At 45.2% G+C, this 19,534-nt stretch overlaps 2 protein-coding genes across 3 annotated transcripts in view; one reads left to right on the top strand and one right to left on the bottom strand.

Annotated features, from left to right (window-relative positions):
• Nucleotides 1-926: 926 nt before the first annotated feature.
• Nucleotides 927-4,613, bottom strand: LOC311126238 (anaphase-promoting complex subunit 16). The gene is made up of 4 exons (XM_084200254.1): nt 4,566-4,613; nt 4,084-4,230; nt 2,223-2,297; nt 927-1,955 (listed from the first exon to the last, which is right to left on the bottom strand). Exons 2-4 carry the CDS (start codon nt 4,223-4,225, stop codon nt 1,846-1,848), a joined length of 327 nt encoding a protein of 108 aa, XP_084056380.1. The 5' UTR covers nt 4,226-4,230; nt 4,566-4,613; the 3' UTR covers nt 927-1,845.
• Nucleotides 4,614-4,773: 160 nt separating this feature from the next.
• The window catches only part of LOC311126239 (activating signal cointegrator 1 complex subunit 1-like), a 40,144-nt gene continuing 25,383 nt past the window's right edge, over nt 4,774-19,534 (top strand). The window contains exons 1-9 of one of the 2 annotated variants that reach the window (XM_084200256.1): nt 4,774-4,983; nt 5,273-5,378; nt 7,540-7,637; nt 8,146-8,324; nt 8,989-9,122; nt 9,465-9,584; nt 9,888-10,012; nt 16,738-16,805; nt 17,916-18,364. In XM_084200256.1, the coding sequence (XP_084056382.1) occupies nt 4,863-4,983; nt 5,273-5,378; nt 7,540-7,637; nt 8,146-8,324; nt 8,989-9,122; nt 9,465-9,584; nt 9,888-10,012; nt 16,738-16,805; nt 17,916-17,951 (987 nt within the window). In that variant the 5' untranslated portion in view covers nt 4,774-4,862 and the 3' untranslated portion in view covers nt 17,952-18,364. Of the gene's footprint in view, nt 4,984-5,272; nt 5,379-7,539; nt 7,638-8,145; nt 8,325-8,988; nt 9,123-9,464; nt 9,585-9,887; nt 10,013-16,737; nt 16,806-17,915; nt 18,365-19,534 lie in introns of those variants that run through there. The other variant, XM_084200255.1, reaches the window with a different exon arrangement.

The raw sequence follows: 19,534 nt of genomic DNA on the forward strand, positions 1-19,534 counted from the left end.
TAATGTAGACAGAACATCTACAGCCCCGGTAGTGTAGACAGAACATCTACAGCCCCGGTAGTGTAGACAGAACATCTACAGCCCCGGTAATGTAGACAGAACATCTACAGCCCCGGTAGTGTAGACAGAACATCTACAGCCCCGGTAGTGTAGACAGAACATCTACAGCCCCGGTAGTGTAGACAGAACATCTACATCCCCGGTAGTGTAGACAGAACATCTACAGCCCCGGTAGTCTAGACAGAACATCTACAGCCCCGGTAGTCTAGACAGAACATCTACAGCCCCGGTAGTGTAGACAGAACATCTACAGCCCCGGTAGTCTAGACAGAACATCTACAGCCCGGTAGTGTAGACAGAACATCTACAGCCCCGGTAGTGTAGATAGCCACTGACCCAAGAATGGTGGTGATTTTAATTAACAAAACCTATTTGTTCTTTCCCCTGTCTTTTGGTGACTGACTGACTGACTGACTGATGTTATTGTGTGTGTGTGTGTGTGTGTGTGTGTGTGTGTGTGTGTGTGTGTGTATGTGTGTGTGTGTGTGTGTGAATGTGTGTATGTGTGTGTGTGTTAGTGTGTGTGTGTGTGTGTGTGTGTGTGTGTGTGTGTGTGTGTGTGTGTGTGTGTGTGTGTGTGTGTGTGTGTGTGTCTTATTGAGAGCAGCTGTGAGGGCATAGACACATTGATATCCTAGTACTGTCATTCAGAACATCAGCCTGGTCACACTATAGAGTGTGTGTGGAATATCAACCCTTGGCTGTTGCTGCAGGATGTTACTGGGTCGCCCTGGATTCCCATTGACCGTGGTATTTACAGTGGAGTAATACAATTAGCCTGGTTCTATTGTTTTCAACTGGGTGATCAATAATCCATTGCAATAATTTCATTACAGGCTATAAATGGTAAATAACTTCAAGACAAATGATTATGTATATTTTAATTTAAATATTTAATAAATGGTAACCCAAGTACAAAGTAAGTACGTCATGCTTTCATTTTAATACATACAAAGATGATTCCATCTTAAAATCATTAATTTTCCCACTATGGCATGATTAATTACTCAATGAATAATGAATAGCTGTGATAAAGGTTTTTAGGTCACAACATTGGCTAGCTCTGGTCCAGTGCTAGCACTAACCACGACCTGGACCAGAGCTAAACATTGGCTAGCTCTGGTCCAGTGCTAGCACTAACCACGACCTGGACCAGAGCTAAACATTGGCTAGCTCTGGTCCAGTGCTAGCACTAACCACGACCTGGACCAGAGCTAAACATTGGCTAGCTCTGGTCCAGTGCTAGCACTAACCACGACCTGGACCAGAGCTAAACATTGGCTAGCTCTGGTCCAGTGCTAGCACTAACCACGACCTGGACCAGAGCTAAACATTGGCTAGCTCTGGTCCAGTGCTAGCACTAACCACGACCTGGACCAGAGCTAAACATTGGCTAGCTCTGGTCCAGTGCTAGCACTAACCACGACCTGGACCAGAGCTAAACATTGGCTAGCTCTGGTACAGTGCTAGCACTAACCACGACCTGGACCAGAGCTAAACATTGGCTAGCTCTGGTCCAGTGCTAGCACTAACCACGACCTGGACCAGAGCTAAACATTGGCTAGCTCTGGTCCAGTGCTAGCACTAACCACGACCTGGACCAGAGCTAAACATTGGCCAATTTCTAATGTAACAGAGAATGCCAGGCAGGAACATCCTTCCCTGTGAGAATGACAAATAAATGACAATAAACAAATGTGTTGGAAATAAAGTAGTCTTCTGCAGCCAATACGTTCCTCCAGTGGTAACTAGCTAGTGGCTACTGAGCAGGTCTTTATTTAAACGTTAAGACGGAGTAAATCCCAAAAGCTGTTCGATTGGTTTGTAACGCCACTCATCTGCTTCCAGCTCTTCAACCAAACTGGCCAGTTTCTCCATTCTAGATACCTGTTGATCTAAAAACAAAATCAGTGAAATATGCTGTTATATCAAGTACTGCGTATTTTGTATCCCTTACCAGAGTACCTTTCCCTAAACAACAAATGCATCCCAAATAGCACCCTATTCCCTATACAGTGGACTACTTTTGACCAGGCCCACAGGGCGCTGGTCGAATGTAGTTCACTATATATAGGGAATAGGGTGCTATTTGGGGCACACCCGTAGGTATTTTTCAAAAGACAATTGCAATAAAATAATTGAATTAAGAGAGATGGACTTACCATGCTTCACCTGTTTCAGTGTTGATGCCACCTGGTAGCTGAATACAGACTCACACAGAAATCTGTCTGAGCCATCTGAAGACACAGAGTCCATGTTCAATATCACATCAACTACTGTTACGCTTTCAGGAACTATCACATTTACAAAATGCTGTAGTGGTAGTCAACACAAGTTAGCCCTTAAATAGGCTAAAGAAGAAGAACAGAAATGTGTATTTTTACTCACACACGATCTATAAACTATTAGGCTATAGATCTATTATATAATGTATTGTGGTACAAACTATTTAATACCTAATCCGCCGGGCGTAATTACTGAGTAAGTACAGGAGTTAGCTAAAACATGATTTAACTCCTGACATAATGCCAACATGTGCCACCATTCAGTTTCTATGATTGAAAAGTTAAAACTGGAAACAAAGACTACCCCAGATAATCAACTAGAACACAAAATGGCACCCTATTCCCTAGATAGGGCAATACTGTTTACCATGGCCATATGATATCAGGGCCCTATGTAGGGCTAGGTTCTCCAACTGGCGGCCCACGGACCGAATTTGGCCCGCAGGTGATTTTATTATTTGGTGAATTTTCATTGATGGCCAAAAGACTAAAAACACCAGGAAATCAGCTGCAGGTGAATTTTGTTCTGTTAAAGTATTCTTATGCATAAATTAGAGACACATCTGATCATATACAGTATAAATGTAAGCAAGGTTTGAAATGTTTTAGTCAAATATTATATCTGTTTGGGCTTCTTGCGGTCAATTTGCAGTCTTACAAATGATTTGTAATTATATTCAGCCCCCCCCCCCGACCTTCCACTCAAGTAAAAACAAAAATCGTCCCCCGTCTGAAATCTAGTTGACGATCCCTGGTGTAGGGAACAGGGGTGCCATTAGGGACAAGGGACCCCAAAAACAAAGAGGAGTAGAACCCCAACCCTGGCCACCAGCTTCACTGCTGTCCCACTTAGACCTCGGAACACCCAGTGCTTTCCAGCACAACGATCCAAACTAACACATTAATTAGTACAGCGTGTTTGATTTGGGGTCTATGAGGTAACAAAGGAGGGGCACCCTATCCCAACATAGCGTACTACTTTGGCCCATAAGGCTCTGGTCAAAAGTAGTGCACAATGCAGGAAATAGGGTGTCATTTGGTACGCACAAAGCAGGGGCAAGGAGCCAGATGGCCCTTTGGGTTCAAACAAACAGATCCTCTTGTGTGATGTGACAAACTGGTGCTGGGTGTTGTGGGCTGACCCCTTGGCAGAGCACTGACTACTCGCTGGTACCCACGCACGTCCTGTTGGATGAAGATCCAACTATGATTCAAAGGATCACTAACTACATTTGACTTGAAGCTAGATTGAGTGGGGCACACTGGCAATGCTTGTTGGGGCAGAGCATTGCCTGTCGTTGTTAGAAGCGCACGTCCTCCTGGAGGAAGATCCAACTATGACGCATGGTAGCTAGGTTTTTAAGGGAACAGTGAAAAAGTTCCAGGGACACATTGTTTATCTTCTGGGTAAAATTGGGACAAGCTACACTTGACTTGAAGCCAGATAGAATAGTTGTAAGAGAAGTGTGGCTAGGCAGACGTACAGAAGGGGCTTGTATTAAAGAACCACATACATGTACATTAGCTAACCAGACAGACAGAAGCATGAATCTAGCTGAAGCACACAGCATCACTGTGTATGGGATATGAGCAGAATACTATTGTAATCAGAGCCAAGAACACGTTCAGAATGTTGCAGGTAGAATGTACAGAACAGACAAAGGTTTTCTACAATTCCAAAGAATCCTCATCAACGTTCTGTCTCTTGCAACGTTCTGAACCAATATTAAAAGCCTACCTTCCATCATCTCCCCGGCTCCTTTGGGATAAGTGTAGAGGACCTTACGCGGGGGGATGAGTTCTGAAGCGCTGAATCCAGAGCCAGTCACGGAGCTCCCACTAACCCCTCCGGCAGAGGAGGATGAGGAGGAGGCTGCCATTCCAACTGAGGAAGAGGAACACAACGACAAATCAATGATCACCAAGTTCAGAGTCGTGTATTGCGGATAAATACAGTCCCAAATGAGTAGCAATATTTCTTCAAATTAAATTTAGCTTGCTGTGCAGCATTAGCACAGATAGAACAAGTTATACAAATCTTTAGCAATACATTAGCATGGCTAGCTAGCTAACGTTGGCTAACAACACAAGGCTAACAACGTTATGTATTATAAACTGACAAAGGTAGCTAGCTACATGAAGCATAGCGCATTTAATACTAATGCAAACTTTCCGCATAATAAATCAGACATAAGATTCTTATTGAAGTGCTAAACCTACCACTGGTGATGGAGAGGACAGCAGGCTCACTTTTGTTTCTGTTTCTGGTTAGCTATCCCAACAATAGCCCCGCTTTACGGTTTAGGCGATATATAAATAAAATGTTGATATTGGCGCATCATTAACTTGTTGATTGTCTATCCCTGCTGTTTAGAGATCAGCGACTACGGAATCAGCTGGTTACTTTACTTCAAACTGCCGTATGTCGCAAAACAGCCTAAGCGCCTACACGTAGCTGACAGCTACTATTCACTACAGTTTATATCGTTTTATTTACTATTCAAGGTAACTGCTACAATGGAAATCTTACGTCCATCATTGATCAACATAAGTGGAAGAATATACAGAAGAAATACCATCAAAGAAGACCAGTACGAAGAGGCGGAAGAGGAGGACTCTTCCTACGTGGGACCACCAGGTAGCTAGGTCCTCAGTGCTAGCCATTATACCTCAGTGGTGCTAGCTCCTTACAACCCCAGCTAACTATAGCTAGCTAGATAAGAAAGATAGCTACAATACTGTACTACCAGATCATTGACTTTATTCTACTGAGACCTAGATAGCTATAGCAGACCAATTGACCACCACAATGTGTTGTGGGATGCTTGTCTCCTCTAAATGTAGCTATCTCATTTGTCCCTGCACCTACAATGGAATGCCAAAATCTTCTTGCCAATCTCACAAATACATTTTGTTGTTTCGATTAGCAAGTGAACAGTTTGAGGAAGAACAAGAGTTCTGTGACAGCCACGCCATAGAACAGACTGACAAAGGTTTCCGCTGTGCCATTGATGTCCCAAGTGTTCTTTACAAGTGAGTTACTAACACCATGTAGGCCATACGTCCTAAATGGTACCCCTATTCACTATATAGTGCACTACTTTTGACCAGACCCCTATGGGAATAGGGTGCCATTTGGGACTCACTTCATGAGTCGATGACTGCGTTATGAGGTGTTAGTCCCTTTTTAGAATCCGAGAGTGGAAGACTTACTCTCTCGTCTCTAACATGTGGGCTCAACATTTCCAAACTGTCCCATTGCAGGTCAGAATGTTGAATAAGCTTCATTTGGACTAACTTTACCTGTTGTCCACGTGGAAGTGTTTTTAGCCTGACTTTCAGTACGCTGGTCTGTATATGGTTCAGTCGGTTTGTAGTTTCGATACTGACTCAATTCGCATGCAACGTAAACACTTTGCACAATATGTAAACAATGGCCAAGCGTATCCGAACCACAGACCGAACGATGCCGATTTTTTTGTTGTTGTTGTAGTAAGACGCAAGCACTTCCAGCTGATTGCGAGGAAATGTGGTTTGGTTGACAATGTTTGGGTATGTTCGGCTACGTGCAATGCGTCAGGAGATTGAAAATACATACACACTTTGCCCGGGCTCATTTCACATACACTATATCTACAACAGTATGTGGACATCCCTTCAAATTAGTGGATTCGGCTATTTCAGCCACACCCGTTGCTGACAGGTGTATAAAATCGAGCACACCGCCATGCAATCTCCATAGACAAACATTGGCAGTAGAATGGCCCGTACTGAAGAGCTCAGTGACTTTCAACGTGGCACCGTCATAGGATGCCACCTTTCCAACAAGTCAGTTCATCAAATTACTGCCCTGCTAGAGCGGCCCGGTCAACTGTAAGTGCTGTTATTGTGAAGTGGAAACATCTAGGAGCAACAACGGCTCAGCTGCGAAGTGGTAGACCACACAAGCTCACAGAACGGGACCACTGAGGTGCGTATCGCGTAAAAATCGTCTGTCCTCGGTTGCAACACTCACTAGTTCCAAACTTCCTCTGGAAGCAACGTCAGCACAAGAACTGTTCGTCGGGAGCTTCATGAAACGGGTTTCCATGGCCGAGCAAGCCTAAGATCAACATGCGCAATGCCAAGCGGCGGCTGGAGTGGTGTAAAACTCGCCGCCATTGGACTCTGGAGCAGTGGAAATGCGTTCTCTGGAGTGAGGAATCACGCTTCACCATCTGGCAGTCCGATGGACTAATCAGGGTTTGGCGAAAGCCAGGAGAACGCTACCTGCCCGAATGCATAGTGCCAACTGTAAAGTTTGGTGGAGGAGGAGGAATAATGGTCTGGGGCTGTTTTTCATGGTTCGGGCTTGGCCCCTTGGTTCCAGTGAAGGGAAATCTTAACGCTACAGCATACAATTACATTCTAGACGATTCTGTGCTTCCAACTTTGTGGCAACAGTTTGGGGAAGGCCCTTTTCTGTTTCAGCATGACAATGCCCCCGTGCACAAAGCGAGGTCCATACAGAAATGCTTTGTCGAGATCGGTGTGTAAGAACTTGGCTGGCCTGCACAGTGCCCTGACCTCAACCACATCGAACACCTTTGGGATGAATTGGAACACCGACTGCGTGCCAGGCCTAATCGCCCAACATCAGTGCCCGACCTCACTAATGTTCTTGTTACTGAATGGAAGCAAGTCCCCGCAGTAATGTTCCAACATCTAGTGGAAAGCCTTCCCAGAAGAGTGGAGGCTGGTATAGCAGCAAAGGGGGGGGGACCAACTCCATATTAATGCCCATGATTTTGGAATGAGATGTTCGACGAGCAGGTGTCCACATACGTTTGGCCATGCAGTGTACCAGGAATACAAGCTGACAGAGCCATACAGACCAGCGGCCCAGAAAGTTGGGTTAATAATACTTTCCTGTGGGAATTCTATCTCCACTTCCTATCATCAAAAGGACCAACAGCACGGACAACCGGTAAAGTACATTTACATATCATCGTATTCAACATTCTGGCTTGTAGAGACTTCTTTCAGACTGAATATCCATGGGGTAACCATGGTAACATTCTGATGTATTAGGTGTGTGTGTGTGTGTGTGTGTGTGTGTGTTATTATGGTCAGTAGCCCTATGTGTACATCTTCAACTGAAATCAAGGTTAAGACCCAAGGTGTACTAACCAGAGAAGTGTGTTGTTGTTAACAGATACATCATCGGAAGGAAAGGAGAGACCCGTAGAAGGCTAGAGTCAGACACAAAGACATCCATCAACATTCCAAAACAAGGAGTGGAAGGGCAGATCGGTGAGTGGCCTTTTTATTAGCGGAGAGACCAGTAGCTCTGGTCCAGGGCTTGAGCCTTATTCAGCCTTCTTGAAGAAGGCTCAAGCCGCACGTAACGCCCTGGACCAGAGCTAGGAGACCAGCCCAAACCAGAGGTCCATAGTACAGATAATGGTGCAACACTGTAGCCTGGTCCCATATTGTGACTGTTTGTCCTGTCTCACCAACTCCTATGGTCAGAATAACAAGACAATGACTATTGGAGTTGGCTATGCAAGCACAAACAGATCTGGGACCAGTCTAGCAAAACTCTCCTTTCTCTACCTCTGGTGGTTTCAGTGATTTGCTGTCAGCAGTCAACTCATATTTAATGAGTTTAGTGATAAAAGTGAGCCAAGAACGTGTGTCCTGCAACCACTCCAAACTCAAGACTGAAGCATTATCCATGAACCTCTTCTCCCAAGGGCTAGAATAATGGGATATCAAAATAAAAGTCTCACATTACAATAACACACTCACATTGTGCTAGTGATCACTGGCTCCCAGAAGGCCGCGGTGTCCTCTGCCGTGACTCGTGTCGAGCTCCTGGTGGAGAGCTTTCGCAGGAAGCAACCGTTCACCCACTTCCTGTCGTTCGCTCTGAACCACCCTCAAGTTCAGGACGGATTCCTGAGGTTTAAAGAGGAGGTGTTGGAGCAGTGTTCTCAGGTAAGGAAGAGTGTGTGTGTGTGTGTGTGTGTGTGTGTGTGTGTGTGTGTGTGTGTGTGTGTGTGTGTGTGTGTGTGTGTGTGTGTGTGTGTGTGTGTGTGTGTGTGTGTGTGTGTGTGTGTGTGTGTGTGTGTGTGTGTGTGTGTGTGTGTGTGTGTGTGTGTGTGCGTGTGTGTGTGTGTGTGCGTGTGTGTGTGTGTGTGTGTGTGTGTGTGCGTGTGCGCAAAACGGACATAAGATCAGTGTCTAGGGGCAACTTCACCCTACAGCATTTCTCTGTGCGGTCAGTTCAAATACACCTTATGGAACAGCGGGGACTATGAAGCAACACAAACATAGACACATGCCTACAAACACACGATAACATACACACTACACACACTATACACACTACACACACTATACACACTACACACACTATACACACTACACACATGGATTTTATGTTATAGATATGTGGTAGTAGAGTAGAGGCCTGAGGGCACACACTTAATATGTTGTGAAATCTGTTATGAATGTATTGTAATGTTTTTAAAAAATGTATAACTGCCTTAATTTAGCTGGACCCCAGGAAGAGTAGCTGCTGCCTTGGCGGGAACTAATGGGGATCCATACTAAATACAAATCCAAATCTCAGGTCTCTCTCCTCTCCTCTCTTGTTAAGGACCATGGAGTAGATGGAAGCATCTTCCAGAACCCTGCTAAACTCCATCTAACAGTCGGCACCCTGGCTCTGCTGAACGACCTGGAAGTGACCAGAGCATGTGACCAACTCCAGCACTGTGAGGACTTTATCAAGTAGGTATCTGACTGACAACTGGGTCATGTTCATTAGGAATCAAACAGGAGAAAACGGACTGAAACAGGGAGGGACTATCCCTATCTAGACGTCCAATAAGAAATGCTCATTTTCGTTTTTCCGTTTTAAAATCGTTTTCTGTCGCATTTCTGAATGAATATGACCCTGGATAATTGTAGGGATTGTATAAAGACTTGGAGCCAGAAACACACATTATGTCATGTTATGTCATGTTATGTCATGTTATGTATGTCATGTAACACACATCATGTTATGTCATGTTGTGTCATGTTATGTTCTGTCATGTAACACACATTATGTTATGTGATGTTATGTTTCAGGACCATCACAGAAGGGAAGCCTCTCCCGCTGGAGGTGACAGGGATTGAGTACATGAACGATGACCCAGCGATGGTGGATGTCCTGTACGCCAAGGTCCACGTGAAAGACGGCTCGGATAAGTAAGAGTTTGGTTACTTCTCTTGAGGGTTGGATCCCCTTGTTTTCCTTTCTTTTACCACAGTTTGGACCACAGTAAAGTGACTCTGTCTCCTTGAAAGCGTTATATAAATACTGTGTATTATTATTATTATTATTATTATTATTATTATTATATTTACAGTTTACCTTTTTTTTAAATGACAGATTGAGCGATTTACAATTAGTACATTCAAATGATGTTGATCATTAGTATGTCAATAGTGTGAGAGTGTTGCTTCCCAGGTAAGAACAACTAAGTCTTGTGTTGACTGTCTGTTGTGCAGGCTGCAGGCCATTGTGGAGCGGCTGGTGGACCACTTTGTTTCCTCAGGGCTGATGGTCAGAGAATGGGACAGAGTGAAACTGCACGGCACAGTCATGAACACTCTGTTCAGGAAGGTTGCTTCAGGTAGGAAGAAGAAGGTGGTTTTGTCTATGGCCATCGCTGATGTGTGTTCACCTGATGTGTATTGGAGCTTCAGCCTGAAAACAAGGACAATTACCAGAGGACACGCACATACTTGAAAAAAAAAAAGCAAAATAAGTGTCACTGTTCTCTTAAAGCAGGCTTTCCACTGTCTGAACTGACCCATAGTAACCTCCTAATAATTTAAGTCAGAGTCACTGGACACGGAGTCAGTCAGCATAAAGATGGGCTTTAAGTCAGAGTCACTGGGCACTGAGTCAGTCAGCATAAAGATGGGCTTTAAGTCAGAGTCACTGGACACTGAGTCAGTCAGCATAAAGATGGGCTTTAAGTCAGAGTCACTGGACACGGAGTCAGTCAGCATAAAGATGGGCTTTAAGTCAGTCACTGGACACTGAGTCAGTCAGCATAAAGATGGGCTTTAAGTCAGAGTCACTGGACACTGAGTCAGTCAGCATAAAGATGGGCTTTAAGTCAGAGTCACTGGACACTGAGTCAGTCAGCATAAAGATGGGCTTTAAGTCAGTCACTGGACACTGAGTCAGTCAGCATAAAGATGGGCTTTAAGTCAGTCACTGGGCACTGAGTCAGTCAGCATAAAGATGGGCTTTAAGTCAGTCACTGGGCACTGAGTCAGTCAGCATAAAGATGGGCTTTAAGTCAGTCACTGGACACTGAGTCAGTCAGCATAAAGATGGGCTTTAAGTCAGAGTCACTGGACACGGAGTCAGTCAGCATAAAGATGGGCTTTAAGTCAGAGTCACTGGACACAGAGTCAGTCAGCATAAAGATGGGCTTTAAGTCAGTCACTGGACACAGAGTCAGTCAGCATAAAGATGGGCTTTAAGTCAGAGTCACTGGACACGGAGTCAGTCAGCATAAAGATGGGCTTTAAGTCAGAGTCACTGGACACGGAGTCAGTCAGCATAAAGATGGGCTTTAAGTCAGAGTCACTGGACACTGAGTCAGTCAGCATAAAGATGGGCTTTAAGTCAGAGTCACTGGACACTGAGTCAGTCAGCATAAAGATGGGCTTTAAGTCAGAGTCACTGGACACGGAGTCAGTCAGCATAAAGATGGGCTTTAAGTCAGTCACTGGACACGGAGTCAGTCAGCATAAAGATGGGCTTTAAGTCAGTCACTGGACACGGAGTCAGTCAGCATAAAGATGGGCTTTAAGTCAGAGTCACTGGACACGGAGTCAGTCAGCATAAAGATGGGCTTTAAGTCAGAGTCACTGGACACCGAGTCAGTCAGCATAAAGATGGGCTTTAAGTCAGAGTCACTGGACACCGAGTCAGTCAGCATAAAGATGGGCTTTAAGTCAGAGTCACTGGACACAGAGTCAGTCAGCATAAAGATGGGCTTTAAGTCAGAGTCACTGGACACTGAGTCAGTCAGCATAAAGATGGGCTTTAAGTCAGAGTCACTGGACACGGAGTCAGTCAGCATAAAGATGGGCTTTAAGTCAGAGTCACTGGGCACAGAGTCAGTCAGCATAAAGATGGGCTTTAAGTCAGAGTCACTGGACACTGAGTCAGTCAGCATAAAGATGGGCTTTAAGTCAGAGTCACTGGACACGGAGTCAGTCAGCATAAAGATGGGCTTTAAGTCAGTCACTGGACACTGAGTCAGTCAGCATAAAGATGGGCTTTAAGTCAGAGTCACTGGACACTGAGTCAGTCAGCATAAAGATGGGCTTTAAGTCAGAGTCACTGGACACTGAGTCAGTCAGCATAAAGATGGGCTTTAAGTCAGTCACTGGACACTGAGTCAGTCAGCATAAAGATGGGCTTTAAGTCAGTCACTGGGCACTGAGTCAGTCAGCATAAAGATGGGCTTTAAGTCAGTCACTGGGCACTGAGTCAGTCAGCATAAAGATGGGCTTTAAGTCAGTCACTGGACACTGAGTCAGTCAGCATAAAGATGGGCTTTAAGTCAGAGTCACTGGACACGGAGTCAGTCAGCATAAAGATGGGCTTTAAGTCAGAGTCACTGGACACAGAGTCAGTCAGCATAAAGATGGGCTTTAAGTCAGTCACTGGACACAGAGTCAGTCAGCTTAAAGATGGGCTTTAAGTCAGAGTCACTGGACACGGAGTCAGTCAGCATAAAGATGGGCTTTAAGTCAGAGTCACTGGACACGGAGTCAGTCAGCATAAAGATGGGCTTTAAGTCAGAGTCACTGGACACTGAGTCAGTCAGCATAAAGATGGGCTTTAAGTCAGAGTCACTGGACACTGAGTCAGTCAGCATAAAGATGGGCTTTAAGTCAGAGTCACTGGACACGGAGTCAGTCAGCATAAAGATGGGCTTTAAGTCAGTCACTGGACACGGAGTCAGTCAGCATAAAGATGGGCTTTAAGTCAGTCACTGGACACGGAGTCAGTCAGCATAAAGATGGGCTTTAAGTCAGAGTCACTGGACACGGAGTCAGTCAGCATAAAGATGGGCTTTAAGTCAGAGTCACTGGACACCGAGTCAGTCAGCATAAAGATGGGCTTTAAGTCAGAGTCACTGGACACAGAGTCAGTCAGCATAAAGATGGGCTTTAAGTCAGTCACTGGACACAGAGTCAGTCAGCATAAAGATGGGCTTTAAGTCAGAGTCACTGGACACGGAGTCAGTCAGCATAAAGATGGGCTTTAAGTCAGAGTCACTGGACACGGAGTCAGTCAGCATAAAGATGGGCTTTAAGTCAGAGTCACTGGACACTGAGTCAGTCAGCATAAAGATGGGCTTTAAGTCAGAGTCACTGGACACTGAGTCAGTCAGCATAAAGATGGGCTTTAAGTCAGAGTCACTGGACACGGAGTCAGTCAGCATAAAGATGGGCTTTAAGTCAGAGTCACTGGACACGGAGTCAGTCAGCATAAAGATGGGCTTTAAGTCAGAGTCACTGGGCACAGAGTCAGTCAGCATAAAGATGGGCTTTAAGTCAGAGTCACTGGACACGGAGTCAGTCAGCATAAAGATGGGCTTTAAGTCAGAGTCACTGGACACAGAGTCAGTCAGCATAAAGATGGGCTTTAAGTCAGTCACTGGACACGGAGTCAGTCAGCATAAAGATGGGCTTTAAGTCAGTCACTGGACACTGAGTCAGTCAGCATAAAGATGGGCTTTAAGTCAGTCACTGGACACGGAGTCAGTCAGCATAAAGATGGGCTTTAAGTCAGTCACTGGACACAGAGTCAGTCAGCATAAAGATGGGCTTTAAGTCAGTCACTGGACACAGAGTCAGTCAGCATAAAGATGGGCTTTAAGTCAGTCACTGGACACGGAGTCAGTCAGCATAAAGATGGGCTTTAAGTCAGTCACTGGACACGGAGTCAGTCAGCATAAAGATGGGCTTTAAGTCAGAGTCACTGGACACGGAGTCAGTCAGCATAAAGATGGGCTTTAAGTCAGTCACTGGACACGGAGTCAGTCAGCATAAAGATGGGCTTTAAGTCAGAGTCACTGGACACGGAGTCAGTCAGCATAAAGATGGGCTTTAAGTCAGAGTCACTGGACACGGAGTCAGTCAGCATAAAGATGGGCTTTAAGTCAGAGTCACTGGACACGGAGTCAGTCAGCATAAAGATGGGCTTTAAGTCAGTCACTGGACACGGAGTCAGTCAGCATAAAGATGGGCTTTAAGTCAGAGTCACTGGACACGGAGTCAGTCAGCATAAAGATGGGCTTTAAGTCAGTCACTGGACACGGAGTCAGTCAGCATAAAGATGGGCTTTAAGTCAGAGTCACTGGACACGGAGTCAGTCAGCATAAAGATGGGCTTTAAGTCAGTCACTGGACACGGAGTCAGTCAGCATAAAGATGGGCTTTAAGTCAGAGTCACTGGGCACTGAGTCAGTCAGCATAAAGATGGGCTTTAAGTCAGAGTCACTGGACACGGAGTCAGTCAGCATAAAGATGGGCTTTAAGTCAGAGTCACTGGGCACTGAGTCAGTCAGCATAAAGGCATTAGTGAAACACACTACCCCCATGTCAACAACACGGATGTAGCGACAACAACAACAACAACAACGACAACAACAACAACAACAACAACAACGACAATAGCATTCCCTAGATTTGAACAGTCTCTGTTCCTAAAGTGGTACAGAGTTTTAGTGGACGCTCTTGGACCGACCCCTCTCTTTATCCTGTGTTGTTGGACCGACCCCTCCCTTTATCCTGTGTTGTTGGACCGACCCCTCTCTTTATCCTGTGTTGTTGGCCAGACTCCTCCCTTTGTCCTGTGTTGTTGGCCAGACCCCTCCCTTTGTCCTGTGTTGTTGGACCGACCCCTCCCTTTGTCCTGTGTTGTTGGCCAATTCTCCCTTTGTCCTGTGTTGTTGGCCAATTCTCCCTTTGTCCTGTGTTGTTGGACCGACCCCTCCCTTTTTCCTGTGTTGTTGGACAGACCCCTCCCTTTGTCCTGTGTTGTTGGCCAATTTTCCCTTTGTCCTGTGTTGTTGGCCAATTCTCCCTTTGTCCTGTGTTGTTGGCCAGATCTCCCTTTGTCCTGTGTTGTTGGCCAGATCTCCCTTTGTCCTGTGTTGTTGGCCAGACCCCTCCCTTTGTCCTGTGTTGTTGGCCAATTCTCCCTTTGTCCTGTGTTGTTGGCCAATTCTCCCTTTGTCCTGTGTTGTTGGACCGACCCCTCCCTTTTTCCTGTGTTGTTGGACAGACCCCTCCCTTTGTCCTGTGTTGTTGGCAAATTCTCCCTTTGTCCTGTGTTGTTGGCCAATTCTCCCTTTGTCCTGTGTTGTTGGCCAGACCCCTCCCTTTGTCCTGTGTTGTTGGCCAGACCCCTCCCTGTGTCCTGTGTTGTTGGCCAGACCCCTCCCTTTGTCCTGTGTTGTTGGCCAGACCCCTCCCTTTGTCCTGTGTTGTTGGCCAGTCTCTCAGCTGGCCAGCCTTGTGTTGTTGGCCTGTCTCTGGCCAGCCCTGTGTAAACTCATGCTTGAAAGAACTAGGGCTGGACTTGATCCACGGCCAACTGAATGAAACCCCTTGTCACTGCTGTTGGAAAACACTCTGCCCTGTTGCACACAAACAGAGCTGTGGCCAAAGAGAGAGTGAGGGAAGGCTGCTGTTGGTTCTGCTCTTGTTGTTGACTAGTGGAATTGCTCAGAATGCAGTCTTTTAGTTCCGTCACTGCTGCATACCAGATGAATGGTCATCATTATGTTAGAATCACAGCTATTAGATTTAGACAGGGTCATTGACAAATAAAGGTGGTGGTGGTGAGGCTGTCATTTGTTTAGTGTTTTTCAGAGAGAGGCTCATTTAGAATCATATCTCCCAGTACAGTTCATAGTGAGATCCACCTGGTTTGAACAGTGTGTTGTAATAAGCAGTGTGGTTGAGGGTAAACTCCACTATATAAATAGGGTTGTCCACCTATTACAATAGATAAGTGTTTTGTTCATTAGGGTCAAAGGACAAGTTTACCTTTTTGTTAATCAAATGTGTATTTAGGATGTAAATGACATGTTATAGGTGTCCACTGGGTTTTGAGAACCAGACCCCACCAGTGATGAACTTCCTGCTGCTCGTTCTGCAGAGGCACAGATAAAACATGAACACAGGCTCCAAAAACACCCAAATACATCCTTTTAGAAACGACAACGCTCTCAGTATCAGAGTTTACCCACAGTGCTCAGGGTTTACCCACTGTGCTCAGGGTTTACCCATGGTGCTCAGGGTTTACCCACGGTGCTCAGGGTTTACCTATACGGTGCTCAGGGTTTACCCACTGTGCTCAGGGTTTACCCACTGTGCTCAGGGTTTACCCACAGTGCTCAGGGTTTACCCACAGTGCTCAGGGTTTACCTATACGGTGCTCAGGGTTTACCTATACGGTGCTCAGGGTTTACCCACTGTGCTCAGGGTTTACCCACAGTGCTCAGGGTTTACCCACAGTGCTCAGGGTTTACCTATACGGTGCTCAGGGTTTACCTATACGGTGCTCAGGGTTTACCCACAGTGCTCAGGGTTTACCCATGGTGCTCAGGGTTTACCCACGGTGCTCAGGGTTTACCCACGGTGCTCAGGGTTTACCCACGGTGCTCAGGGTTTACCCACAGTGCTCAGGGTTTACCCACGGTGCTCAGGGTTTACCTATACAGTGCTCAGGGTTTACCTATACGGTGCTCAGGGTTTACCCACGGTGCTCAGGGTTTACCTATACGGTGCTCAGGGTTTACCCACGGTGCTCAGGGTTTACCCACGGTGCTCAGGGTTTACCCACAGTGCTCAGGGTTTACCCACGGTGCTCAGGGTTTACCCACGGTGCTCAGGGTTTACCTATACGGTGCTCAGGGTTTACCTATACGGTGCTCAGGGTTTACCTATACGGTGCTCAGGGTTTACCCACGGTGCTCAGGGTTTACCCACTGTGCTCAGGGTTTACCCACGGTGCTCAGGGTTTACCTATACGGTGCTCAGGGTTTACCCATGGTGCTCAGGGTTTATCCACGGTGCTCAGGGTTTACCCACGGTGCTCAGGGTTTACCCATGGTGCTCAGGGTTTACCCATGGTGCTCAGGGTTTACCCACGGTGCTCAGGGTTTACCCATGGTGCTCAGGGTTTACCCACGGTGCTCAGGGTTTACCCACGGTGCTCAGGGTTTACCCACGGTGCTCAGGGTTTACCCACGGTGCTCAGGGTTTACCCATGGTGCTCAGGGTTTACCCACGGTGCTTTTTGTGTTTTCTAGCCGAAGCCGCAGGAGGAAGGCACAACATGAAGGAGCGGGAGGCCTTCGATGCCAGGAACATATTAAAGGTAAGAGGTCAAACACACCAAACAAATAAACATCCTGGTGGTGCCTTCACCTGAGTCTATTGTCTGGACAACAATACAACCTTAGGTCTGTCTCATAGCAGATCATTTCTCTCCTATATTGAGCAACAGTATATTTTTGTTGGTTATCTTTACTCTTGGCTATTTTAGTTAGTTACACCCATAATATTTTGTGTGGAACGATTATTCACAGAAGGAATAGGAACATTCCAGGAAAACATTAAGCCTTCCGGGTTTACATAATACAGTAAGATTTAGCACACTCACTCACTCACTGAGATTTATTTAGCATACTCATTCAGTCAGCAAGATGGTAGCCAGTTCATTCAGTCAGCAAGATGGTAGCCAGTTCATTCAGTCAGCAAGATGGTAGCCAGTTCATTCAGTCAGTAAAGATGGTAGCCAGTTCATTCAGTCAGCAAGATGGTAGCCAGTTCATTCAGTCAGCAAGATGGTAGCCAGTTCATTCAGTCAGCAAGATGGTAGCCAGTTCATTCAGTCAGCAAGATGGTAGCCAGTTCATTCAGTCAGCAAGATGGTAGCCAGTTCATTCAGTCAGCAAGATGGTAGCCAGTTCATTCAGTCAGCAAGATGGTAGCCAGTTCATTCAGTCAGCAAGATGGTAGCCAGTTCATTCAGTCAGCAAGATGGTAGCCAGTTCATTCAGTCAGTAAGATGGTAGCCAGTCAGGTAGGTGGTGCAACAATACCTCTGGCTCTGTTCTACGTGGATCAGCTGCCATCTGGTGGTGAAACATTAGAACTACAAAAGTATATTCCTGGTGCGGTCTGTCTGAATAGAGCAGTGCTCTAGTCCTGGGCCCAGTTTTTTCTAAAGTGATCTATCTATCTGGAGTTAGCCTATGGGATAGGATTAAATGCTTAGAATGAATAGAACTATTGAATAATTGACTTGCATGGTGACTGTTCATTCCATTTCTATGCTTTAAATCCTATCCGGTAGGCGAAATCCAGATCACTTTAGAAAAACTGGCCCTTGGGGACCCAACGGGGTACACAATTACATTTTTGCCCTAGCACTACACACCTGATTCCACTGATCGGCTTATCATCAAACCCTTTGGATCCCCAGGACCATGATTTAAGAAACACTGGAATAGAGTGTTGATTGGACTTGGAATATATTCCTGACAGACACCCTAAAGTCCCAGCCAACCCAACACACTGGATTTGATCCCTCCAACCAACCATACCTGAAAATATCAATTACTTTTCATTAGACCTAAGAATTTAGAATGTTATGAATGTTGTTAGTGAGAATCAGCCTCCATATCCTCATTGGGTCCAATGATCAGTACAGTACAGCGTCTTCACCAAGTATTCACACCTGTTGACTTTATCCATGTTTTGTTGTGTGTACAGTCTGAATTTAAAATGGATTCAATTGAGATTTTTTTTTGACCCTGCTATACACACAATACCCCATAATGTCAAAGTGGAATTATGTTTTTATAAATGTTTACGAATTAATTAAAAATGAAACGCTGAAATGTCTTGAGTCAATAAAGTATTCAACCCCTTTATTATGGCAAGCCTTAACTTCAGGATAGAAAATGTGCTAAACAAGTCACATAATAAGTTGCATGGACTCACTCTGTCTGCAATAATAGTGTTTTACATGATTTTTAAATGACTACCTCATCTCTGTAACCCACACATACAATTATCTGTAAGGTCCCTCAGTCGAGCAGTGAATTTCAAACAGATTAAACCACAAAGACCAGGGAGGTTTTCCAATGCCTCGCAAAGAAGGGCACCTATTGGTAGATATACATTGAATATCTCTTTGAGCATGGTGAAGTTATTCATTACACTTTGGATGGTGTATCAATACACCCAGTCACTAAAAAGATACAGGCTTCCTTCCTAACTCAGTTGCTGGAGAGGAAGGAAACTGCTCAGGGATTTCACCATGAGGCCAATGGTGACTTTAAAACAGTTACAGAGTTTAATGGCTGTGCTAAAAAAAAAATGACATAGGAGAAAACTGAGGATGGATCAACTTTGTAGTTACTCCACAATACTAACCTAGTTGACAGCGTGAAAAGAAGGAAACCTGTATAAAATAAAAAATATTCCAAAACATGCATGCTGTTTGCGACAAGGCAATAAAGTAAAACTGCAAAAAATGTGGATAGAAATTAACTTTTTGTCCTGAATACAAATCGTTATGTTTGGGGCAAATCCAACACAACACATCCCTGAGTACCACTCTTCATATTTTCAAGCATGGTGGTGGCTGCATCATGTTATGGGTATGGTTGTCATCGGCAACGACTAGGGAGTTTTTTTTTTATGATAAAAAGAAACGGAATAGAGCTAAGCACAGGCAAAATCCTAGAGTGAAACCTGGTTCAGATTCACCTTTGTGAATCCTCTGTAGCTCATTTGGTAGAGCATGGCGCTTGTAACGCCAGGGTAGTGGGTTCAATCCCCGGGACCACCCATACGTAAAAATGTATGCACACATGACTGTAAGTCGCTTTGGATAAAAGCGTCTGCTAAATGGCATATTATATTATTATACTTTTCAGCAGGACAATAACCTAAAACACAAGGCCAAATCTACACAGGAGTTGCTTACCAAGACGACATTGAATGTTCCCGAGTGGCCTATTTACTGTTTAGTCTAAAATCGGCTTGAAAATCTATGGCAAAACTTGACAGAGCTTGAAGACTTTTAAAAATAAT

This window comes from Coregonus lavaretus (assembly GCF_964263955.1).
Source record: "Coregonus lavaretus genome assembly, contig: HAP1_SCAFFOLD_355, whole genome shotgun sequence".
NCBI classification, from domain to species: Eukaryota; Metazoa; Chordata; class Actinopteri; order Salmoniformes; family Salmonidae; genus Coregonus; species Coregonus lavaretus.

What these genes read in the sequence shown, in the direction of transcription:
- LOC311126238 (XM_084200254.1), bottom strand. Translation starts at nt 4,225, where the DNA reads ATGGCAGCCTCCTCCTCATCCTCCTCTGCCGGAGGGGTTAGTGGGAGC. An exon ending in AGCCGGGGAGATGATGGAAG is followed by an intron (nt 2,298 to 4,083) that starts GTAGGCTTTTAA and finishes CTGTGTCTTCAG; the next exon opens with ATGGCTCAGACAGATTTCTG. An exon ending in ACTGAAACAGGTGAAGCATG is followed by an intron (nt 1,956 to 2,222) that starts GTAAGTCCATCT and finishes TTTTGTTTTTAG; the next exon opens with ATCAACAGGTATCTAGAATG.